This window comes from Tachypleus tridentatus, chromosome 6, assembly GCF_004210375.1.
Source record: "Tachypleus tridentatus isolate NWPU-2018 chromosome 6, ASM421037v1, whole genome shotgun sequence".
In the NCBI taxonomy this organism is placed as follows: Eukaryota; Metazoa; Arthropoda; class Merostomata; order Xiphosura; family Limulidae; genus Tachypleus; species Tachypleus tridentatus.
Window position 1 is genome coordinate 42,077,904 of NC_134830.1, and position 26,851 is coordinate 42,104,754.

Below are 26,851 nucleotides of genomic sequence, written 5' to 3' on the forward strand. Positions count from 1 at the left end.
TGACATCAAAATGCTGATTGCTTTCTACCATCCTGTTTGTCTTTCTTTACAAGAAACATTTCTCAAAACTGCTGATACTGTCTCCATTTGGCAGTTTTCTCTGTACAGAAATGACAGGTTGTGTGATGGTCGAGTACATGGAGGGGTGGCACTGTTGGTTGATCAACATGTGCCCACCCTGTCTTTGTCACTCAACACACCCTTGGAGGCTGTAGCCATCCGTGTTTCCTTGGGTCATACCATCACTGTTTGTTCTCTGTACCTGTCCCCTGGAGAGACATACAATCAATCAGATCTTGATGCTCTCGTTGAACAGTTGCCATCTCCATTTCTAATCCTAGGGGATTTTAATGGACATCATCCCCTCTGGGGAAGTGCTATTATTGATGGGAGGGGCTGATCTGTAGAGCGGATGCTCTCTGATCACAATCTTTCTCTTTTCAATACTGGTTCTTCCACTTATTTTCATGCATGTAGTCAGTCCTTTTCCGCTATTGATCTCTCAGTTTGCTTCCCTTCATTATTCTCCCATTTTTCATGGAGGGTTGACAGTAATCCACTAGGCAGTGATCATTTTCTGATCCTTTTGAGAGAGACTGGCCGTGGTTGATGCCACCCTACCCGCGTGCCCCGGTGGAAGCTGGATCAGGCAGACTGGTCCACTTTCACTGCTCTCTCAGAACTTGATCCTGCCATCGTAAATCAGCCATCAATAGACGACTGTGTAGCAGCGGTAACTGAGTGTATTACACATGCAGCTGCTCAGTGTATTCCTGAAACCTCGACACGTTTTCCACAATATCCTCGTACGTGGTGGAATCCTGCTTGCCACTTAGCACGGAAGGCTCAAAAGCGGGCCTGGGATACTTTTCGTAGATATCCTACATTTTTCAAACCGGGTTGCTTTCCAACGGGCCCGTGCACTTGCTAGGTGGGTAAGACGTCAAAGCCAGAAGGAATCTTAGATTAAGTTCACAACCAGCATATCTTCTACCACCAGTTCCAAGATTATATGGGTCAGGATTCGAAAGGTTAATTGGCACTACAATTCTGTCCCCCTCTCGATCTTACTCTCTGATGGTCAGGAGGTGACTGATGTTCGGAACATCGCTAACACTCTAGGTGAAAGCTTTTGCTGGGTATCTAGCACTTCTGCTTGTTCCTCCACCTTCCTGGCCATCAAGACTCTGGCAGAGCAATAACCTCTTTCCTTTGGAACTGACTGTTTCTTTGACTATAATTGTCCCTTTACCCTGGTGGAACTAAAAATGGCCCTTCATCGGTCTGCCAGTACGTCTGTTGGACCTGATGATATTCATTATGACATGCTGCACCATCTATCTCCTGCTTCTCTAGATGTCCTTCTGATTGTTTTCAACTGGATCTGGCAGGAGAATGTTTTTCCTGATGCCTGGCGCCAGGCTATTATTTTACCTTTCTCTAAGCCAGGGAAAGATCCCAAGATTCCTTCAAACTACCGTCCAATTGCTTTGACGAGCTGTCTCTGTAAGACATTAGAAAGGATGGTTAATGCTCGTCTTATTTGGTTCCTTGAATCAAACAACCTCCTCTCGCCCACCCAGTGTGGGTTCCGTTGACAGCACTCCACCACAGACCACCTAATTCGTCTTGAAACATCTATCAGAGAAGCCTTTCTCAACTGCCAACATCTTGTATCAATATTCTTTGACATAGAGAAGGCTTATGACACAACATGGAGGTATGGCGTTTTGCGAGACCTCCATACATGTGGGTTACGTGGCCATCTACCCATGTTTATTAAAAAATTTTTAATGGACAGGAGATTCCAAGTTCGTGTGGGTTCGACACTTTTCCGTTCTTTTGTACAGGAACTTGGAGTCCCTCAAGGCTGTGTATTGAGTGTTACACTCTTCACTATAAAGATAAATGCCATCACTGAACAACTCCCTCTCACTGTTGCGAATGGGCTGTATGTCGATGACTTTCACATCTCATGTCAGTCGTCAAACATGAGATATATTGAGTGGCAACTACAAACCGCCCTCAACTGTGTATGGAAGTGGACTCTGTCGAACGGCTTTAATTTTTCTCTCTCCAAAACTGTATGCATGCACTTTTGCCGTCGACGGGGTATTCACCCTGATCCTGAACTTCATATCGGTGAAGTTTTGCTGCCAGTGGTCCCGGAGACCAAGTTCTTTGGGCTTATCTTTGATCCTAAACTGACCTTTATACCACACTTAAAGCAGCTTCGGGTCAAATGCACAAGAGCACTGAACATTCTCCGTGTTCTCTCTTCTACCAGTTGGGGGGCAGATCGCTGTTCAATGTTAAAGGTATATTGTGCTCTTATTAGATCGAAACTCGATTATGGATCAATGGTCTATGGCTTTGCCAGACCCTCGGCCTTAAAGATGCTGGACCCCATTCATCACCAAGGACTTCGACTCTGCACTGGGGGTTTCCGTACCTCTCCAGTTCAAAGTATATACATTGAATCTGATGAACCTTCTCTACACCTTCGCCGTTTGCAACTATCTTTACAATATACTTCAAAACTTTATTCCTTACCAAAGCATCCCACCTGGAAATGTGTTTTCCTTCCTCGGTGGGCAGTACTTTTTCAGAACAGACGATCTGTCATTGCTCCGTTTGGCCTTCACATCCGGACGCAATTGGATGATTTGTGTCTGTCCTTGGATAACATTGCAGATTCCACAAGTCGGCCCATCCCACCATGGCTTATTACAGCCCCCAAATGTGACCTTTCTTTCAGTCACCTAAAAAAGGCAGACACTCCAGATTGGAAGTACCGTCTTTTATTCAATGAATATCTTTCAAACAATCATTCAGTTCCCATTTATACAGATGGTTTCAAATCAGGTAATTCAGTGGGCTCTGCTATGGTTTGCTATGGGTCAGTAGTTGCATGCAGAATCCCTTCTACAGCTTCTGTGTTCACTGCTGAACTGTATGCCATATCTCTTGCCCTGGATCATATTGCAGCTGAGCAGTACTCCAACTGCACTATTTATACTGATTCGCTTAGTTCTATACTTGCCTTGGAATCGCTACACGTTAGCTCACATCCTATTCTCGCTGATATTCGAAACCGACTGGCCCATTTCTCATTAGCAGCTACTTCAATCCAGGTTTTCTGGATACCAGGCCATGTTGGTATTCGCGGGAACGAGCTTGCAGACATGGCAGCTAAATATGTCTGCTTCAGCACCATCACTCCTATGCCTATTCCGTACATGGACTATGGTGTTGTCTTCAAGGCTCGGCTCCATGCCAGCTGGCAGTCCACTTGGAGTGAGCAACGAGACAACAAACTTTTTCAAATCAAACCCAAAATTGGACTTTGGCCATCTAGCTTCCATAAAGTTCGGAAGGAGGAAGTTGTTCTAACTAGACTACGCATTGGTCACAGTTTTTTAACTCATCATTTTCTTTTATCTAGAACTGATGCACCAATGTGTAGTTTGTGTAACACTCAAATCACTATCAGCCACGTTTTACTTTCTTGCCATCATTACAATTCTCAACGACGGCAATATTTTAAACATATTTTTTCCCAGGGTCAGTCTGTAACATTGGACAGAGTTATTGGTGGTGGTGACTCTGTCCACCTTGATAATGTTTTTAATTTTTTAATGGCCATTAACCTTTTTAATCTCATTTAAGTGTTGCATATTTATTCATTACACATTTTTAATTGTGGTTCCTTTTTTACAGTTTTAATCTCTCTCATTCAATTTGACATTGGACAATGGCCAGAACATTAAATAACTCGACACCAGGACTGGAAAGGCCAACTTCAGGTGACTAACGATACTGTTTGAACTACTCGTTAGTCGTCCTGGCGAGTTGTTATTATACTTTTGCTGCATATCATTTCACACTTTTACTACTTTACTTTTTAGTACTGGCCATATTGACTCATAACCCGGAACCAGGACTGGAAAGCCAACTTCAGGTGACTGACGGTGGTTTTTATACTTACCTGTTAGTCTTCCTGGCGGGTTATGATCATTACCATTCTGCTACAGGTTGTCCTTTACAACTTTGTTGACTGGATGTCAACATTGGTTTTTACGCCATTTTCTATTTTAATTGCCGTTTTGCTTTTATCTTCAATTACTTTTACAAATTTTACTCCATTTACTTGACTTTTATCTTTTTACTGGACATTTGGCTACTCATTATTACAATTTTGCGGAGTGTCTTTTAAAACTTTTATTCTTTTACATTTTGATAATAGCTGCTATGACACATAACCCGGAACCAGGACTGGAAAAGCCAACTTTAGGTGATTGACGGTGGTTCTAGAACTTACCTGTTAGTCTTCCTGGCGGGTTATGATCATTACCATTTTGCTAGAGTAAATATTTTACAACTTTGAAGACTGGATGACACCATTGGTATTTACACCATATTCTGTTTTAATTGCTGTTTTGCTTTTATCTTCAATTACTTTTACAAATTTTACTCCATTTACTTGACTTTTATCTTTTTACTGGACATTTGGCTACTCATTGTTACAATTTTGCTATGTATCTTTTAAAACTTCTATTCTTTTACATTTTGATAATAGCTGCTATGACACATAACCCGGAACCAGGACTGGAAAGGCCAACTTCAGGTGACTGACGGTGGTTCTTGAACTTACCTGTTAGTCTTCCTGGCGGATTATGATCATTACCATTTTGCTAGAGTAAATACCTTACAACTTCTTATACTCTGCCTTCTATCTTAACATTGTAGACTAGGTGTCAACATTGATTTTATACTTTTTTGTTTTACTTTCATTTCCATTTATGTCTATTACTACATTTATTTATTTATTTTTATTTTTTTGTTACATTTTTACCGAATGTCTGGTGCAGATAGCCTCGCTGCTTTGTGCCATAAAACACTAAATCAATCAATCAAGTACTAAATAAAACCTCCACTAAAAGATAAACTGGGTCAAACATTGTTTCCAAATATTATATTTTGGATTAGTACAGAACTCATTGGATGAGGATATATATTTGAAATAGCTAAAACTGTATGATAGTATCTAACATGTCAACTGCTGATCTTGGCTGTTGTGACTTCTGTCTTGTAGCTGAGTGGTTTACTTTGTCTGCAGAAACCTCATTCATTGTTGGAATTAACTAAGGCTTTAAAATAATTGTAAATGAACAGTTTCATCACATTCACTTAAGATGTGTTCAGTTATACTCAGTGTAATGACACATGTTCATATGTGTGAGTCTGTAGCTATCATGTGGCAGAACTAAAATGTAGCCTTGAGTAACAAGGACATGTATGTAAACAGATTACTACATTTGCTGTTTCAGTGGCTATTATTCTACAAATACTGTACTTTTACATGTTAAAATATATCAAAAATAACATCCCAGTTTGAAAAGGCATCTCAACTGTATAATTTTTGCAAACAAATTTAAACTTTTTTTTAAATACAGGTGTACAATTATGAATATACTATGTCTCCAAGGGAGATGTTGGTAAAACTATTACATGAGGCAGTTTGTTGTTTTTTAACACTTTAGGGTAACCTTCAAATGACCAATTTTTTTTTTATCTTATTTACTATTGGTATTATGTTTAGTGTTTTTGCCTGTTATAATAGACAGTGTATAAAACAGATTAAACTCTAGGATGAAATCTTTTATTGTCTATGTGAAACATAAGGAGTCCAAGTAATAGGCAGTGGAACTACTTGTAATATGGATGGAATTTTTGTTCTAAATTTTTTGAGTAACTACTTCCCTGGTAAGGACTCTTTCAAGGAGGAAAATTATTAACCAATAATTTGGTGTGTACATAACATATAAGCATGTGTTTAAAAAGCCATTGAGATAAACCGTAAGAACTCTATCAGTAGTTCTAAGGCTAGTTAAAAATTTGAAGCATGATACTCAATGTCAAAACCAATTATTCAGTAAGAATATTGCAGTGCAGAACTTTATTTTGTAAAATATCTTTTCTTGTTCTTTTTATAAAAGAAGCATAACTCTTGCAATTATAAACTTGCCAGCCCTTCAGTATTTGTTGTATTCACAGTTTAAATTAAATTTGGTATCTGTGACTTGATGTAACTAAGTACTGTAGTGATTTGAGTTTTGAATTTTAAAAGCCACTCTTAAATTTTATGTGATGAAGCTTTAATTTATTATCCACCTTATGCAAAGCAGTTAAAGCTTTAATTTTTGAGGTGAAAGTAACTTTATGCATGAAAATTACTTCTACTTACAAAAACATTTAGATTGAGACTTTTTGTTCTAGCGCATTGTTCAAACTTTCTGAATATTTGCTTTCAAAATATTAAACTTCTGTAGGGTCTGATGTCCCAAGCATTTTGAGTTTCATTGTTATTTTTAAAAAGCCTATTTTGATTCTCATTTCAGGTTTTCCTAGAAGTTCATAATAACTATGTGTATTTGAGAAGCAAGGTGTAATTATCAATGAATAGTTTAATTTTAGAAATTTTGGGCTACATATTTTTTCTTTTTTTTGGTGTGTTTGAAATATTTTATATTTTACTTAAATATTTAGCCTATGTTGAACAGTTTCTAGCCTTTAAGGCACTGGCTTAAGGAATGACCTAAGTTAAGATGTGGAACATTGTCACTGTCCTGTCCTACATATTTGTGTCATGGCCACTGAAACCATAGTATAAAATGGAAATTGTATGTTTCAGACATCTTGTACAACAGCTTAACTAAAACAAGATATGTATATTATATATTTTGTTGGAGTTGTTTAACATTTAAATTGTTGTATGAATTCAACACTTCTTGAACTTCTTGAAATAAAATATTAGTCCACACACAGCAACAAAGAACAGTATTTTGGAACCTCTTGTATGTGTAAATGTTACATCAGTATTAAGTTTAAGAAGTGACCACTTTTTGATATTCTGATCAAGTATTTGGTTTGTTTTTTGTCACCACACTTCAGTATTGCACAAATCAGGAGTTTTATTTTTGTTGTTTTGATGAGTGGGATGACTGTTATAGTGCAGAAAGATTTCACCATACACTATATGCTTGACCTATGTAATGACCTTTTATGTCAAACTTTGAATTAGTATGTTTTACTAAAGACACCATTATTATTGAGAAGTGAAAAACCTTCATGGTTTTCATGTGACATAAGGTAAATTTTGTGTGACTTCAAACCATTTAAGTTTGCAAAATTTAATATCGCATAGATCCCAAATACTGTACTGATGTTGATGGCACATTTGTTCTTTTGCTACATTACCTGCTTAGTTTTGTAGGTGAACCATGTGTTATTAATAAATGTATACAAGTTTAAAATGAATGTGTATGGTAACAGAAAATACCCCCTTTTTTCCATTGTACAAATGCATAAGTAAGTTTTTGAGTGTTTTTTTTCACTCTTAATTTTACAAGAACAAATTAAACTTTGAAGTGACTGCTCTTGGTGAAAAGCTATCTTTAACAGTTACACTGGTAGACAACAGCAATGCAGTAGCAAAAATGACTGGATGAAATCCTGGAAATTATTCTTTAATAAACAAAGGTAATTTTAGGAAAAGCAAAAACTGTAATGCAAATCTCTCATGAATTATCATGCATTATACATCAATATTAGCATAGCATGCTCATGTGTCTCCCTCTATACTTTACAAAAGGTTCACTTCTTATTTGGCAATGTTTGACAGGCTCTTTTATTTGTTTATTGCTTATTGATTTTTTTGACCTTCTCTTGGTTTGTCATGCATTACATTATTTCCTTTCTTATGCCTTTTGTTGGTGGTTCTGATTAACCACAAAGGGGATATTCAGCCAAGAGTTCTCTGTTTACAGACCTTGGACCTTCTATACTGGGCCCATGCACATCACATTTGTCTTTTTGCATGTCATGTGCAGGGTGTTTTCAATCCAGTCACATACTGCCACTCATACCTGGGCTGAACCTCTCCTACAAAGTGGTCATTCAATCTGTGCATTTTTAGGACTTTTGCCTTCAAGGGAGTTCTGCCCAACTGGATGATTTTACCATAGGCCTCAATATATGGTTGCCTCTCTTTTGGTTACTTCTACTTTATCCACAGGCTCTAGCTGTGTACCTTTCCATTCTATTGCTTTATCTGGTGCTTTTTTATGGTACACTTAACTTTTCTTTGGGTTCTCCTGATTGTGCTTCATTGGTCAGCACAAGCTTGGTTTCCTAGACTCCAGTTTCTGTTCCCATCAGTGTGGATTCCTGTATGTGGTGAGGGAAGTTCCCACAGGAGGTTGTGTTCTTCAGTTTACCTCCTCTGGGATCTAAACATCCACCCACATGTTTGTCATGTGTGGTGACCCATGAAGGGAAGGAGAGGATCCTGGTGGTTCAGGGGTCCAACCTCAACACATCACTTTGGCCTTGAATTTTTGTAGACAGGCAGTTTTAGGGTGGCCCCCGTTGGGTCAATCAACTGGTCCACTTGGGCTAGGATCAATCAAGTACCAGTGTTGGATGTTCTCAACAGATGTGGATATTGTATCTGATGCTGGCTTTTGGGTGTAGTGCTCACAAAACCCTGGTGTTGCTGCAGTGTCCCTGTTTGGCATTATAGTGCATCTTTTCATAGGGTTCCATGATGGGTGGAGTCAGTGGGCACCAAAATTTTTTTTTATTATGGATCCTTCAAATAAAACCTTAAATAAAATAGTGGAAAAACAGTACATAGGTAAACGACCATGTCTTGAAGATTCTGAGCAGCAATCTTCAACATCTGTATCAACTGTACGTCATTTTCTTATACTACATTCTCTTTCAGACAAACCTTTAGGGCAAGTGTCTCCCTTTTACATTCATAAAGGACAAGAGGGACTTTCTGACTCTCCTGAGTCAGTCAAAAAGCTTCGGTCTGGTGATGTACCAGTAGAAACATCCACATCTCAACATGGTGAACTCCTCTTACATTCAAAGGCAATTGGGGATATACCTATTAAGGTTACACCTCATGCTACTTTGAATTCGTCATGAGGAGTCATTGTTGAGAGGGATTGGAAGAACATCCCTGAGTCGGAGATTCTCGCTGGTTTCTCCTCCCAAGAAGTTTCTGCAGTGAGGTGTATCTCCATTTGTAAAGATGGAATTACGATGCCAACCAATGTCCTCATTCTGACATTTACATCACAAAGACCACCTGCCACCATCAAGGCAGGTTATATTAATTGCAAGATATGGCCATACATTCCAAACTCTGTCATCTGTTTGGTCACTTGATGAGGTCATGTCATGGTTCCTTGACGTGTGCTTGTTGCAGTGGCAAGGACCATGATGCTTATAAGTGTGATATTGACCCTCATTGCATCAATTGCAATGGCTCTCACCCATCTTACTTTTGTTCATGCCCTAAATGGTTGGATGAAAAAGAGATGTAGCATTTGAAGATGATTCGAAACATTACTTACTCTGAGGCTCAAAAGTTGCTGTTTACCACTTTATCTTGGATGTATGCTGGTGCACTTAGTTCTACTACTACAGTAGGAGTGCACATGGATCAAACCAAGTGAAAAGTCTTTTGACCTCCATGGTTAAAAAAAACTTGATGAATCAATGTCAACCAACACCCATCTCTGTACTTAAAATTCATTTCAGCAAAATCCAAGATCCACTTCCTTTGGTTCTGGGTACAGCATTTCCTTGGGTACATTTTTTCCCACCCCAAAATGCAAGATGATCATGTGTTTATGCCCTCAGTCATTGAAATCCTCTTCCAACAACAAAGACCTGCCCAATTGACCAAGGGATTCATGGAGGTCGAAAGACTTCCCTCGAATAAAAAATAAAGAAAAAAAAAGCCATGGTCATAACCAGAAGGGCTCTACCAAATTTGCCTTCACATAAATAAAAAATGGCCACCTTGATACAATGGAACTGTCGAGTTTTCCATTTCAATCTGGATGACATCAAAGCACTGATTGCTTCCTACGATCCTGTATGTCTTTCCTTACAGGAAACGTTTCTGAAACCTGCCAATACAGTCACCTTTCAACAGTTTTCTTTGTACAGAAATGACAGGATGTGTGATGGACGAATGCATGGAGGGGTGGCACTGTTCGTTGATCAGCATGTGCTTACCCTGTCTTTGATACTCGACACACCCTTGGAGGCCGTAACCATCTGTTTCCTTGGGTCATGCCATTACTGTTTATTCTCTTTACCTATCACCTGGCGAGACCTGTGATCACTCAGATCTCGATGCTCTCATTGAACATCTGCTGTCTCCCTTTTTAATCATGGGGGATTTTAATGGACATCATCCCCTCTGGGGAAGTGCTGATATTGATGGAGGAAGTCGCTCCATAGAGCCTATGCCCTCTGATAACAACCTGTCTCATTTCAATAGTGGTTCTTATACTTATTTTCATGCACCTAGTCAGTACTTTACTGATATTGATCTCTCAGTCTGCTCCCCTTCACTATTCTCCCACTCTTCATGGAGGGTTAACAATAATCCGTGAGGCAGTGATCATTTTCCCATAATTTTGAGAGAAACAGGCTGTGGTCGATGCTACCCAATCAGCTTGTCCCCGATGGAGGCTGGATCAAGCTAACTGGCCCTCTTTCACTGTTCTTGCAGAACTTGATCTTGTCATCGTCTGTAGGCCATCAGTAGATGACTGTGTGGCAACAGTAACTGACTGTATTATACAGGCAGCCACTCAGTGTATTCCTGAAACCTTGACATGTTTTCTGCAGCAAGCAGTTTTAGCTTTTCTCTCTCTAAAACTGTCTGCCTGCACCTTGGCTGCCAATGGGGTATTCACCCTGATCCTGAACTGTGTATTGGTAAAATTGTGATCCTTGAGACAAAGTTCTTGAGGCTTATCTTTGACTGTAAGCAGACCTTTATACCACACATCAAGCAGCTACAGGTGAAATGTACAAGAGAACTGAACATCTTCCATGTCCTCTCTTCCACCTCTTGGGGAGCAGATCAGTGTTCTATGCTAAAGATATATCGTACTCTTATTTGATGAAAACTAGATTATGGATCACTGGTCTGTGGCTCTGCCAGTACCTTGGCCTTGAAGATGCTGGATCCCATTCATCATCAGGGACTTCAGCTCTGCACCGGTGCTTTCTCCACTTTTCCAGTTCAGAGCTTATACACAGAATCTCGTGAACCTCCTCTTCACCTATGGCGTTTGCAACTGTCTTTACTATATGCTTCAAAACTTCAATCCTTACCACAGCATCCCACCTGGGGTTGTATTTTCCTTCCTTGGTGAGCCATGCTTTTTCAAAACAGATGATCTGCTGTTGCTTCTTTTGGCATTCATATCCAGGTGTAGTTGGATGAATTGGGTCTGTCCTTGGATAACATTGCTATATCCACTGGTCAGCCCATCCTACCATGGCTTACTACAGTTCCCAAATGTGACCTTTCTTTAAGTCATCTGAGAAAAGCAGATACTCCCAATTGGAATATTGTCTGTTATTTGCTGAACATCTTTTGAACCATCCTTCCATTCATATTTATACAGATGGTTCGAAATCAGATGACTGTGTGGGCTCTGCCATGGTTTGTTGTGGTTGTGCGTAGATTCGTCTCTATAGTTTCTGTGTTCACTGCTGAACTGTATGCCATTTCTCTTGCCCTGGATCACATAGAAGCTAAGCAGTACTCAAACTGCACTATTTATACTGACTTGCTTAGTTCTCTACTGGCCCTGGTTCTCATCTTGTTCTCGCCGATATTCAAAACTGACTGGCCCATTTCTCTTTAACATCTACTTCTATCCAGTTTTCTGGATACTGGGCCATGTTGGTATTCACGGGAACGAGCTCGCTGACGCTGCAGCTAAATCTATCTGCTCTGGCATTATCTCCGCTGTGCCTGTTCCATATGTGGACTATGGTCCTGTATTGAAGGCTCGGCTCCATGTTAGTTGACAGTCGACTTGGAGTGAGCAACCAGATTAATTAGTTAGATACATTCTTATAAATGAAAACAAATCCTAATAATCTTCAGAGTATATATTTTATTGATTTGAGATATAGTTAGTATGGAAGTCAAACAATAGCAAAATTATCTATGCTGAGAGAGTTTGGGTGTTCAAAAACATTGCCTATTTATAAGTGACAATTTAAATATGTTATGTTTATTTAACTGTGTTACTCTTGTTGTATGTGTAGCATCAATTTAAGTCATTATAAAAGTTAAACATTCTCTATCATATCTACAAAACGATATTTTGGAAATATATAGTTTATGAATTTGTTTTAGACGTAAGCTTTATTGTAATATGTTTTGGCACTTTGGTTTTTATTTGATATATATGTTACAGAAATTAATATCTCTGCTGTACTAAGTGCAAAAATATTGAGTATTGAATTTTTTAAGACTGAAGTGACTGTATGTTTTGATATTTTACCATTGGGCAGGAAAGGTTAAAATAGCATATATGCTGTTGTAAAAAAAGTATAAATAAAAAATTTTTACATAAAAAAAATTATACTATTGTACAATTTATCATCACTCAGTACCTGCTTACTCTTTAGTATATTTGATTTATTAGCTTCAGCTTTGAAACTAAAAACGTTTTTATTATTCATTTTGAAACTGAAAGTAAGACTATTTTCTTCCATAATAAATCATTTATGTAAGTTAAAATGTGTTTACAACTTTTCAGTGTTGGAAATTGACTATTTGGTGTTACCAGAAAATATATTACAATGAGTGAATTAACCCCAGAAGAGGTAAGTAAGACAGTTGCTTTTTGATTGTAATATCCTATTCATACAATAGAGAATTTAAAATGCTTCATTACTTAGTCATTTTAATATGACTAAAATGTTATACTCATGTTGGAGTGTTTATGGAAATCAAAATATGTATGTGTGTGTGTGTGTGCGTGCACGTATATATATATAATATATTAGTAGAATTACTTTGATTAAAGACAGTTGAATCATAATGCTTATATTCAAATACAAATATATTGTTGTGTTGTTTTTTGTGGTTTCTTTTAAACTGTTTGGTCAAAATAAGGTGAATTACAATACAATTTATGATAACAAATTAGTTCTCTTCTTCCTTATTGTTGGCTGCAGTTGTGGGTCCTTCAAAAACTCTTTTTTCACCTTCAACAGAAATTTGTTCACAAACAGTAATATGAATTACATACAAATAAACTTTTTAATTTCATGAGTTCATTTTGGAATATCATTTTTGTCGTAATTGTCACTGCAAATGACCAATTTGTTGTATTTGTGTTGATCCTTTTTTGTTTTCTATGGTTTTGAGTAATTTAAGCCAACTCTATCTGTTGAACTTGTTTGTGCCAAAGATATAAAAAGATTTTAGTTGTTGTTATAAGTGTTTTTTTAAAACTGAAACTAAGTAGGTGATTAATGTAAACAGTGAAAGAAATAGAGCTATACAAGTGCAATGACGGTGATCTTTCTGAGTTATTTTTGGTTCTAAAGATATCTTTAAGTGCAATAAAGTTCCTTTTTTGCATTCTATAACTAGAATAAAATAAAACCATGTATTTAAAAATTAAAGCTTGATGATTAACTCAGTTAAGCAATATAATAGTACCTAGGAGTATTTGTTACTTCAATTAGTGACATAAATCATATCATGTAAAATAATTAATTAGAATTAAATCAATGTCATCAAATGTCATCATTGAAATTGATTATTTTATTAATCAAGCCATCGAAGGAATTGAAATATTGCTGTTATTTTTACGTATTCTGGTTTCTTTAGATTAATAACTACTGTTATGAATAATAAAATCAATAATCTAATTTAAGTTATGGTTTCTGATTGCACTATGTAACACAAATTTAGTTCCTAGATAGTATGTGTTATTTCTTAACTGCCTATGTTGTAAAAGTACAGAAAATGGCCATTATTCCTTTTAAACTTTGCTTTTGTGACCTGAATAATGAAATTTAGAAATTAACCAATTTTCTATGTAAAAATGGTCAAATTTGAAGATTTTCATTTATATAAGGTCTGAATAAAATAACATTTGAATCAAGATTTACATGTATTTATACCAAAGTTATACAAAAATGTTTAGAAGTGAGTAGTTTTTCAAGATTTTCGACTGTAGTATAAACCACTTTTACGTATCAGTCCCCAAATATAGTCTCCCATCATGTTTTTGTTATATACTCCCAGGTCACAAAAGCAAAGTTTGAAGGGAAAAATAGGTCTTTTCCATTTACTTTAGGCATAAGCAATTGGGAAATAACACTTTCTGCCCAGGAACAAGAAAAAGTAAAATTGTTGTTACGAAGTGTTATTATTCTTTTCGTTTACTTCAACTATATGTGTGAATATAATATTGCTATTAGATTTCTCATTTTATTTTATTTTTTTGAGCAATTCAACTTTTGCCTGACAGGATCTGAGAATTCAGGGATTGCTTTGATGTTTGATGGTCCTGAGGTTGATTTCTTTTGCCACCAACTGTTCTTGTTTTTTCTGCCACAGTGGCTTTAAATTAAGGCTATCTGCCACTCCTATATGAACTATCTACCGTAGGGAATACAAGTAGTTAATAACACCGACTTCAACTATTCTGTTTTTTTAGCATTGAATATACTCTGAATTTACTGTTGTTTTTTCAAACCATGTTATATTTTAAACATATAATTACATAACTGCATCTTTCATGTTGAAGGTGTAAAATTACCTTTTTTATATTGTTGCATCACAATGTGTAGAGTGATTCTTTCCAGTTGTGTTTAATTAAAGTATAAATTTATTTTTTCTGCATAGTGTGTTATGTTTGTAGTGCTACACCTGTCACTTTGCTGTTTCTTGTTTCGTACTTTGATTTTATTTTTTGCTAATTCCATGTATCGGTTGCTAAGTCTGTTCAACCTTGTGTGAATGGGTGGAGCTCAAGATGTGAATGCCATGGTCCTTTACAGAGTGCTGGCATGGTATTATATATCTGGTGTCAGAGCTGTAATTTTAGCTTACATTAATGATTTAGTAACAGTTTGTGGCAGTGTAAATATCAGATACAATATACAGAGATACTAGCTCAACTGTGACAAACTTTTAAAAGTGTATAGTGTAGTTTAGAGAGTTTGAAAAATTAGGGTTCATTTTATTTTGTAGATAGTATCATTAAATTGAGTTTCACATGGAGTATGTTCACAAAATTTGAATTTATCTTGTGAATAATATTAACTTATTAGGAGTACATGATTGTTCATATAATTCAAAAGTGTTTTCTTTCATTACAGCTTAAAGAGACTAAGAAGTTTAACATTGCTTACATGTTACTTTGAAATAGCAAAATTAAAATATTACATTCTCTATAAATATTAACATAGTTTATTTGAAAGTTATTTTGTTAACTTGAATTTTGGCAATTTGTATTGAATAGGCATAATTGACATATGTAATCTATGATGTTTGTTAATGAATCATAATTATATAAAGAAAAACTGTTAACTGTTTCTGAGAAGTGGCTTTGGCATAGTACAATTTTCTTCTTTAGTGTATTTTATTTGAAAGTGTTTTTGTGCAACAGTGTGTTAGGAAATTGAAATTTTGACTTCAAACTATAACCCATAGACCTTATTGAAGGTAACTATGCAACATGTAGGGTTAAAACAACATGTTTAAAAACTAAAGGTAACTTTATTCTTGATTTCACTGAATGCATGAAAAACATTCCCTACTCAGTACCTTTTGTGTAAAAACATCATGTGGTGTGATTTTTTTCTCTCTTTCCCATACGCATGCACAAGCACACATACACACACAAATCTGTGTGAATTGTAAACACGTTGTTGTTGCTCGGAGATGGCAAGAAAACAATTACTTTTGATCTTTATAAATATTTGAATTGAATTAGCAGAGTTATGAATTTTATGAAAAAATAAAATATTGCACAGTGCTTATTTGTTCAAAAGTCTATCTTAGTTTTGATTTTTATGAGATCCTTGTCACACCTGGCTGCTTTTGTTTGTTGTTTAATTCAAGATTAGTAACAATGAACTAAAGATCTAATACTATTCTGCTTAATACGTTTTCTCAGATAACTAATTTCTGCTTTCCTTAGAAGTGTATAAACTTGTAGTTTGACGTGTGACTTAATATGGTCATTCATACATGTGACAAGTAACATATGGTAGTATTACACATATGATTATGTATGCACATGTGACTGCACACATCAAAGGAAAATGACTGAGTGTTTTGATAATGGTATATTATGGTGCAGTGTAGAAATGTTTAATTATTTCTTGTAATTGTTACCTCAAACATAATTTCTTTTGGCCTAATGTGAAATGACAAATAAGCATATATTTGTAATAAGGTTAGAAAAGCAATGAATAAGCATTTTCTTAGTTCAAAACTAATAAATTTTGTTCTCTTTGCACTATGATAATGCTGTGTACAAAATAATGATGCAATTTATACTGACAATAACATTATTTCTCAAACATTGTGTTATTTATTCCTTTGTACAGTGAAGATGCACCTACTTTCTACATGCTTGATACTTAAATTTAGTTTTGTATTGTCTTCACCATCATGTGATTGATAGATCTGATATCATTTTGTCACAAACAATTGTAAACTTGATTCAAAGAAATAAGTGTATATAACCTGTGTTAATCTGGACCTATTAGTAATTTCACTAGCCATTTTTGTATTTTATATTTTTATTTATAGCTATCATCAGGATATATTGCATAGTTTTCCATTTACAAAAATTTAGTAATTTAGCATTAACTGATGACAAGAGAAAGTTGTCTACTTAGATTGAAACCAGAAGTTAACCTAGTAATGAGTACACCTAATTAAATATACTTTTGTGTAGATAAAATAAATTATGGTATTTTTTAAATAATTTTGAAATATTGATACAAAAATTAATAGTTAATGGATTTAATAAAAAAACTTTAAATAAAATTATTAAACTATTCTGTAACAAATATAAGAATATATTAAATAAATATAAAGAAATAAAAATTAGAGAAATTTTACTAAAAATTTCTAAACTATTTTTAGATATGAATTAGGTCATTTAACAACTTGGCACTACTTTATGCAGATGTACACCTTGCTGCACATAAAGGCTTGTTCAGAGCATGGTAGTTAGAGTAAACTTAATGGATGGTGGTTGGGTGCTATACTAGTTTATTTAGATAACTGGATGGAACTCTTCATACTAGTATAATTTGTTTACTGGACTACCAGTTAGTGCCTTTTTAACATAATGGGACTGGAATGCTAACTTCATGAGGTAAGTTTTTAACTTATTTACCTCCAAGTGGTAGTGCCATATTTTTCTTATTCTTATTTTTCAATTAATGTTTTTCATTACTTTTGAGAGCAGTCACCTTTTCATAGCTGCCCATAGAAAGTGAAGGGAGATATAGATGTGGGTCATTGTGGGTTTAAGCACCCACATCTTGCTCTCATAATTTCTATATCTATTTCTACATTTTTATTTTTTTTATGTGTGGCTGGCAAATTGAAGTTAAGAATGATAGATGGTGTATCCCCACAGTAACATGGTTCATAGTTCCACAGTCACCTCCAAAACCTAGGGTACATTTTATATCCCACATTATAGCTTGTAACTTTGGATATATTTAATTAGTGTAGCATTTTTTGTTTATTATTTTTAAATTTATTTTTGTTTCAGTTTGTTTTTAGACTTATATCAATGTAAGAATCTTAATTCCAGGTAATTGATTTCTTCACTAAGTACAATACATTTTTCTTTGTTGTTTGGAATCAGATTAGTTTCTTTATTACCTCAATCTAATTTTTTGATAAAGAGATGAGCATCATATCCTCTAATATTATGAATGAACAGTTGTATAAATAAAGGAATTTCTAAACCATATATTACATCTTTCTTGTGCACGTCTACTATATTTACCAATTAATTGACCATTGTGGTGAATTTTCTTTTCAACACCTTTTGGCTTCAGATATGACAAATATCATTATTTCTAAATTTTTCTGTTTCTTTATTACTTATTTTTAAATGTTTCCATGAATTTAGTTTATGTGTTTGATCCTTTATAAACTTCAGGATTTCCATAATGTCCATTAATATACTTGAGATAATAACAAAATAATCATAGACTCACGTTTTTGATAAGCATTTGTATAATTCCTAGAGGGAACGTGGGTAACAGGTATCAGTCTTTCTATTTAAACATTTAAAATCAGCATATATTGAAAGCCCTGGAACATTTCTTTGTACCTAGTTAGTAGCTTTTCAAACCTCTTCCAGTTAACTTGATTAGTTTTGACTTTAAATGTAGTGGAACATCTTCAGTTTTTACCATTAAACTTTGTGTACTATATCACAAATATGGCTTTCACTATATCAAGAGGATTCCTTAATTATAAGTAGTCTGGCATGGATGAGTGTTTATAGCATTGACTTGTATCACCAAATATGCTTCCCCTTTAAGCTTTGAGGCATTTTTACATATGGTTAGTCCCACTGTTTGATTATAGATGACCTAAAACTTGTCACTGGGTGATGTTGACTAGCTGCCTTCTCCCTATTACAATGTTTTAAGATTATGTGAAGCTAGTTCAGATAGTCCTCCAATAGCTTTGTCCAAAATTCAAAACTAATAAACCTTCATACTATTTTCTTCCCATTGGTCATAGACTCAAATCTATCATATTTACATTCAACTGACATACTCTTGCTTTCATAGCTTTAAACCTTTAATCCATTTCTTACTTGAAGAGAACTTTTCTCCTTTCCTCTAAACTATACCATTTATTCTTGTTTCTTGAAAAGCAAGCAAACTTTACACAGAAAATTCTCTTATTTGAACATGCACCACTTCTCTCATTTGTCTACTTTCATGTGGGTTGAGCCTCTTATTGTTATCCTATCTGCCTAACACCAGCTAGGTTAACTTTTATTTTTTTCTGTGGTGCATATTATCTGACATGAGTTTTGTTTTCTTGAGGATGTTTTCTAAGAAAATAATGCCTTAACTAGGACTTTTTTTGCACAGCAATAACAAATATTAATATTTTGTTGATTTCTCCATTGCCCATGTAAGCACCATCTGTGGCTCTCAATTTCTTTTCATCTTAATGCCTATTTCTTCTAATGAATTTCTTACTCTGTGGGGCAGATGTTGATAAATGTCAAGCAGTGTGAAAACCAGTGTGTTTGTCCTACCAAAAACTTTTGATCAGTGGAACTTCTCGGTTCCAATGATTATTGTACACTTACATTACAAATCTTAGCATAGTTTTTACACTACTATTTCTTATGGTCTACCTTTTAAAATTCTGTTCATTGTGCTAATTTTTGTTTATTGTTAACCCAGACTTTTGCTACTTTTTTTAATTACTTATATCAAGTAATTTATCTTATAAGGCCAAGTAAAAGAAAAAAAATTATCTGGGATTTTTTAAGTAATTCACCTTAAGGCCAAGTAAAAAAAAAATTAGTGTCTGGAATTTTTGAAGAAGGGAAGGGAGGAGGCCTTTTTTTTTTACATCTGTTTAAAAGATACTTGCACCCTTTGTCTTGTTTGTTTCATTTTTTCATCAGAATGTTAAAGAATTTATGACAAAGAAAAGAGGCAACATACACTGCTGACCAAAATCTTAAGGCCAATAAACATACAGAAAAAATATGCATTTGGTGTTGTTAGACTCAACCACTTGTTTGAGTAGAGCTTCGAGAGATAAAAATAAGAAAAGGGAAAATAAAAAAAAATTTTTTTAGCATTTAATAGGGAAAATGTGAACACTATGAAATTAGCCTAAATACTAGTTGGTCAAAAGTTTAAGACCATACCAAAAAGAAGTCCTAAACAGGATAGGAAATGCCCAACAAGAGGTCTCAGTAGTGAGTTGCACAGCTGTCATTGCGAATAACTGCAAACATTCGCTTTGGCATGGTCAATATAAGCGTTTGCAGAAGGTTGGCTGGAATGTTATTACAAGTGATGAAGATGGCTTCATGAAGATCATGCACTGTTTGGAATTGACATTCATTTCTATAGACTTCCCTCGCCATCCACCCCAAACAATGGGGTTCAGTTCGGGTGAACACTCTGGATGGTCCAAAAGAAGCACGTTATTCGTCATGAAAATGTCCTTTGTCCTGCAGGCATTGTGGATTGCAGCATTGTCCTGCTGAAAGTTCCAGTCATTTCCATTCAAGTGAAAGCCTTCAGTCAATAAGGATGCTCTCTCCAACATGCCAATGTAGCCAGCTACTGTTTGACACCCCTGTATAACCTGAAGCTCCACTGTTCCATAGAAGGAGAAAGCATTCCAGATCATGATGGAACCTCCTCCACTGTGTCGTATAGAAAATGTCTTTGGTGGGATATCCTTATTGTGCCAGTAACGTTGGAAGCCATCTGGACCATCCAGGTTAAATTTTTTCTCATCAGATAACAAAACCTTCTTCCACTTTTCTACGTCTCATGCTTGGTGCTTCTCAGCAAAGTTTAACTGAGCTGTTTCATGGTGTGGAAGGAGGCGTGGCCTTTGAAGACGTTTACGGTTTTAAAGCCTTTCTCTCATAGATGCCATCTTTTAGTTCTTGAGCTGCATTCTGCATCCGTAAGGGCCTTAATCTGGTTTGACGATTGGCTGGTGTCTTGCCGGACAACCTGTCAAATCCTCGTGCTCAATGCCAGCAAAATTTTCTTGGGCGAACCACTTGATAATTCTCATTCCGTATCCCTGAGTGTCTTTTAAGAAATTTGCAACAGCAGTTTTACTACACCCAATCTCACCAGCGATGGCACGTTAAGAGAGACCTTGCTTTTGCAGCTCAAAAATTTTGCCACATTCAAACTCTGTCAACTTTTTCACCTTTGTCATGTTTTTACCCAGTGCAACATAGGAGATGTTGACAATGCTAATGCTTGAACACAAATGACTAAATTTCGTTGCGTGTTTACCGATTAACGCTTCGTTTCAGTATGGTTGTAAACTTTTGACCAGCTAGTATTTAGGCTAATTTCATTGTGTTCACATTTTTCATATTAAATGCTAAAAAAGATTTTTATTTTTATTTTCCCTTTTTTTATTTTAATCTTTTGAAGCTATACTCAAATAAGCGGTTGAGTCTAACAATGTAAAATGCATATTTTTTCTTTATGTTCATTGGCCTTAAGATATTGGCCAGCAGTGTATTACTAATTCATGTAAATCTTTTGTTGAGACACGTTATTTTTCAGAATGAAAAGGCAACTCTAGATGACTTCTAGGGAGCCATGGATTTCTCACCATGAATAATTTGGATGAAAAAAATAACTATCTCTATAACAATAATATGAAAAATATGATGTTCTCCAATAATATAATAAAGAACAGAAGTAACTGGTGTTGAAGAAGCTATTATTCAGAAATTAGGGTTTTATATTATTGCATTTTAATATGCTGGAATGAGTTATAAAACTTGGAGAGATCACTTCAGTAGTTTACCAAACATTGTAGTTACTAATCATTCCATTCTAATCATTAAATATTCCTTAAAATTAATTTTAAAAACTGCAATTTGTTTAAAAAATGACTAAAATCCATTATTCTTAAAACCTGGCTGTTTTCATCTCAACCATAGAACTTCATATTGCACAAAACTAGTGAACTTTGCAGTGAATATTTTAAGTTTTTCATACATTTGTTTTAGAAATTGAAAGAGGTGAAGGTTGTTTTATCTTTCAATTAACTAGCTTCGTAAACGGAGATTAGCAAGACTTATTGGAACAACAGAAACGCGAGAGAATCAATCAGCTAGCACCAGTAGTCAGGAAGGACAGCAGCAAGCTAGCTCTCCAGATGAACAGAAGGAAACACCACATACAAGCACTGCTCAGCAGTCCCAGGTTCAGGTATGTACTGAACAGACAGCTGAGGATGATGAGAAAAAAAAGGTGGCACCTTCCATTCCATCCACTCTAGGTGGTATGAATGAACGAGAAAAGGGGACTTTTTCAGAACACATTTCAGGCTCAAAGGAGGACAAATATCAGATTGGTGCAGGTGAGTTAAAACAGTATTGTTTGTGATGAGTGTAGGATTTATACTGTTAAATAAAGGAAAGAGAGTTAATATGACATTTGGTACAACTGAATTATTACTAGGCTTAAAGCATCACAGTTTAAAAAGTGAACAATGATTTCTTAAAAAGCATGTCAGCTCATTGAATAACTGTGTTTCATCAGTATTCTAATGTACAATCATCAGGAAAAGTGGTGAACTAACAGTAAAAGGTTGTTATATGTATATATTCATAGAGTTGTGTATCTGTAAATAAAAGTTTAGAATTATCCTAAAAAATCTGACTAGGTGAGATTACATGTTACAAATAATGTTTTGATGAAGCAGCTTCATTTCATGGTTCTTATACTGTATTTGGTTAAATAGTTCTTATACAAAATTAAGAGCTGCTGCCAGTCAAGCTCAGTGTGTCTTGGACAATTTCTTCATAGTTTTCATCTTTTTCCTGAAAAATTACATGATTTATGGTACATTCTTCAGCAGAAACATACAATTACTGTAGATGGCCATAAACGACAACAGAATAATTCTGTTTTCTTGGCATCACCCAACAGTCAGAATTATGTTGAAACATTTTAAAAGATGCTCTATTATATTCTTGATTCTGCCATCTTACTGTTTGTTTTATAGATGGCTTTAAATATATAACCTATTATATGGTAGTTGACACAAGTGCATATAATATGCCAAGTATTTACAATGGCCCTGTAATCTTACCCCTTTCTTAACCGATGTTTCCGTGACAAACAATTAATAATGGTCACTTTTTCAGACCTTATTCTCAACCTGATGATGACCTAAGGAATGTTATTTGTTTTGTGCTTTTCAAGTAAAGTTTTCTATGATAGACTTTATTTGTAGACTAAAATGTGTATGTTCTTACTAAGTAAATGTTCCAACATGAATTTCACAAGTATGACACGAATAAGCTTTGTTTTTAAATGCTTATTATGTTGGAAGATAGTATGAAGTTGTTTTTGTGACCACATCAGTTAAAACTTATCTTAATTCTGACAGTCTGACTAGTGACAGAGAGATGTGTGTATACCATTTTAGTCTAAAAATATGTATCATTAAAAGTATTTGAAAAGTATGTATCATTATAAAAAAATTGCCATATAATTTGTATATATAACCATAACTTTTGCAGTTTCCTTCTCCCATGAATCTAATGGGCTAATATGTCAGTATCTATTCTAAATCAGATACAATTGTAACAATATGGCTCTCCCACTCTTTCTTTTTTTCTTCTTATTATTTAACCAATCTGTATTTGTATTGAGCATACTTCAAATGTACAGGATTTTGTAAGCCATGATAAGACTTATAACTGTTATCATTTAATGATACAGTCCATAATTCCCAGCATGGGTATGAGATACTGTTTTTTTTTTCTCCTTATTTGAATTATGTCTTTATCCAATTTAAAATTAATTTTTCAGTCAGACATTACTGCAAAAGACTAGCCTGCTAAGAATAATTGTTCATTTATTAAAATATTCCATTCAGTATTTTTCATTACAGCAAGTTGTGGTTGCTGAAATAAATCTCAACAGGTCAGGTCCCACATGAAACATGTTGAGTTTGTATCCCCCCCACAGCATTATTGTATAATCTCTAGTTTGTTTTGATGGTTTATTCTATGAATAAAATAATTATTCATAGTCACTTAACAATTTCCATTAACAATGTTTGGCTAAGTCTTGAAGTAGAAAGGTTAAGCAGTTCTTTCTGAGTGGTGTTACTGTCAAATGTTTATAAAATTTTGAATTGAATATCTCAAATAAACTGAATTTATGAGCTAACTGGATAGATTAAGTGTCTCAACCACCTTTTTTGTAATTAGAATAGCAAGTTTCAATGGTGTTATAAGGAGATGTTAATTTTTGAAATTTGTTTACTTTAAAACAACACTTACATTTTGATATTCAGTCAATGTTTCTTATATTATTGTATTATTTTTCACATGATGAAAGCTTTGTGACTTGGAGAAAGGGCAATCTTGTGTTGCAACTGTGTGAATTTTCTTAAGTGCACCCAGATATATCATATGTATTTGGTAGCTTGCATAATAAAAGTGTTCTACTCAATCATTTTGTCATTTAATTAATTTCTAATTTCTAACTTGTGCAGATACTCTTGTTTTATTTATTGAAATTTACTGACTCTCCTAGGTATACAGTACCACAAGACTTTGGCTATTGATCCTCAGACAGTAGAAAGTCAGATCATGGACACAGATGATTCTTGTGAAAAAAGGTACAGTAATATTACTGTATTTGAATAAAAAGTAAAGCTTCCTATTTTCATTTTTGGGTACACTTCAACATTAGGTTCATACATTTGTTATTATTTTCTTTTGCTAGTCTTTTGGTCAGCTCTCAATATTGTGATGGATTTGGTTACAAAAATTTACCATCCTTTGTATGTTTACAAATAGCAGCAGATGAAAATCCTGAGACTGGTATGAATTTCATTCAGGGTTTCAGAGTACTTTTTTAAAAGAAACTATCATCTTCAAAATTGTAAAAAACAAACCTACAATACCCACAAAACATACTGCTACAGTGAATGTGCTAGACTGGAATGTAATTTTAGCCACATATGTCTGAACAACTTATGTGGAACATTTTATGACAGTTGCTGATGTGATCGTTCATAGCATTCCTACTAAATGTTTCATAGCACTTGAGCTTAAGGTCAGTAAAGTAGTAGTTTAGTGTTTTAAATAGTTTAAGTGTGTATCATATGAAATTTATCTTATATTGTGATCAGTTTATTAACACACCTTTCAGGAAAAATTGTTGAACTGGTAATGAAAACTGCCAAAATTTTCAAGAGCTGCAGTGATTTCTATTATTATTTTAAAAGATTAATTTTTAAATCACATAGAAGCTCTGCATCTTCTGAGACAGATCAGTATAAAAAAAATATTAAGCCAACTGATTTAAACTTCACTAGTATATAGTAAGTTTAATAAACCATACTTATGAACAATTTCCAGTTAAATTATTTTATGTTGATAATAGATGCTTTACTCCTAAGCTCTATTGCTATGTTTTATTGAAAAGAACATCCTCAGGAAGCCTACTTGGCAGGAACTTTAATCAGTATTTGCATCTAAGTAGCATTCCATCATTCAAGGTTACAAAATTTTTGGGCTATATCCAAAATGAATAAAACAGAAACACGCAGTGTGTCACAGATTTAAAGTCACTTGGACCTACTTGCATTTAATTGCATCTAATAGGTCAAGGCTTTTGTAGGAGAACCATATTTAAAACATGACTTCTTTTATTAAAACTATTTAAAAATTATTTTGTAACATCTAACATAAAATCATCAAACATGCTTGAAATAATAAATCCTTTAAAATATGATAAAAATAACAAGTTATCTGAAGTAATTGCTTGTATATTGTGTAACACTCCTACGAAAAGTGGGGCCTAATAGGCCCCAGAGCAACTTGAAAGGTTATTAATATTAGGCTAATAAATTTGATGAAAAATGAAATCAAATGAAATGGAAATTTCATTTAAATACAAATTTATTAGCTTAATATTAATAAACTTTCAAGTTGCTCTGGGGCCTATTAGGCCCCACTTTTCGTAGGAGTGGTAAATGTCAAAGATATTGTGATTTCTCCCAACTTTCCCATTACAATTTGAGAAATTAACAAGTGAAAGCCTTTTAGTTGAAGTTATAAATTAGATTGGAGAAATCACACTATCAAAGGAACATAACCACAGAAATTGATTTTATATTCTTTATTATTCATAATTTATATGGATGCACAAAAAATTGCACAATGATGCAATAAATACGTAATGATAACAGTTTACTTTATATGACAGAGTTCCTTAAATTCTCTCGTGCTTAATTATGTGATGCCTGAGACCAATTGTTAAAATACTAACTATGATCTTTGAGGAAAAGGTAGATGGATCACCGTTCTTAGATGTTTAATATATCGGGATGCTGATGTGTTTTCTTTTTCTGAATCTCTCTTAGTGCATTCATTTACATCTTCATTTTAAGGATACAGAAAGGTTTTGATGTATGATACAAATAAGTGTTACCTTTGTGTTCTGTTCACTGCAAATTATTTATTTTGAAAATTTTGTTAAAAATTGGGGATTCTTAGATTAAAAGAAAAAAATTTAACCATCAGCACTTTCATATTATTAAAACAATTCTAAAGTTTGCCCCTGTGAAAAAAGGGTATATTGTATATTTATGAAATTGCAATGTTATAAAAATGAATTAAAATAAAATGTCATTCCCATGCCTGAGATTAATTGAAGTTAAAGGTATGAATATTTTTTTGGTTATATCATGGTGCTGGTCTTGAGTTGTAGTCTTTTACAATGTTTAAATTTGACTAAAATTTGATGCATTTTTGTAGCATGCTAACTTATTTCTTTAAACAATGGGAGATTTTTTTCAGTTGGTTAATTATAAATTTTAAAATTGCATTATACTGGGAGTGTGTAAAGATAAAAATTAAATTTCCATTATATTTGAATTTTAAGTCATTTGAATGCAAATTCTTTATCTTACCATCTTTTTATTATTATGGTTAAAAGAGGTTACTGTGTCAAATGCTGTTTCATAACAGTGAAGGTATTATACCTTTAAAAAAAACTTTGATCAATTTATTTCTTTCAAAATCATAAATATATCCTTACATATCTTATAGAGGTGCACCAATACCACTTTTGCTACTGGCATTGGCAAATTTTATTTGTTTCTGGCTGTTGGCTGATACAGATAATATTTTGAAAACCAGGTCGTTCACTTATCACAGTAGTGTATAAGCTCCGACAT

General features: G+C 34.4%; 1 protein-coding gene across 2 annotated transcripts in view; it reads left to right on the forward strand.

Annotated features, from left to right (window-relative positions):
* Positions 1 to 26,851, forward strand: part of Ube4B (Ubiquitination factor E4B) — a 98,120-nt gene that overhangs the window by 20,883 nt on the left and 50,386 nt on the right. For both annotated transcript variants that reach the window (XM_076504295.1, XM_076504296.1), the window contains exons 2-4: positions 12,657 to 12,723; positions 21,697 to 22,006; positions 24,199 to 24,283. In XM_076504295.1, the coding sequence (XP_076360410.1) occupies positions 12,700 to 12,723; positions 21,697 to 22,006; positions 24,199 to 24,283 (419 nt within the window). In that variant the 5' untranslated portion in view covers positions 12,657 to 12,699. The remainder of the gene's footprint in view (positions 1 to 12,656; positions 12,724 to 21,696; positions 22,007 to 24,198; positions 24,284 to 26,851) is intronic.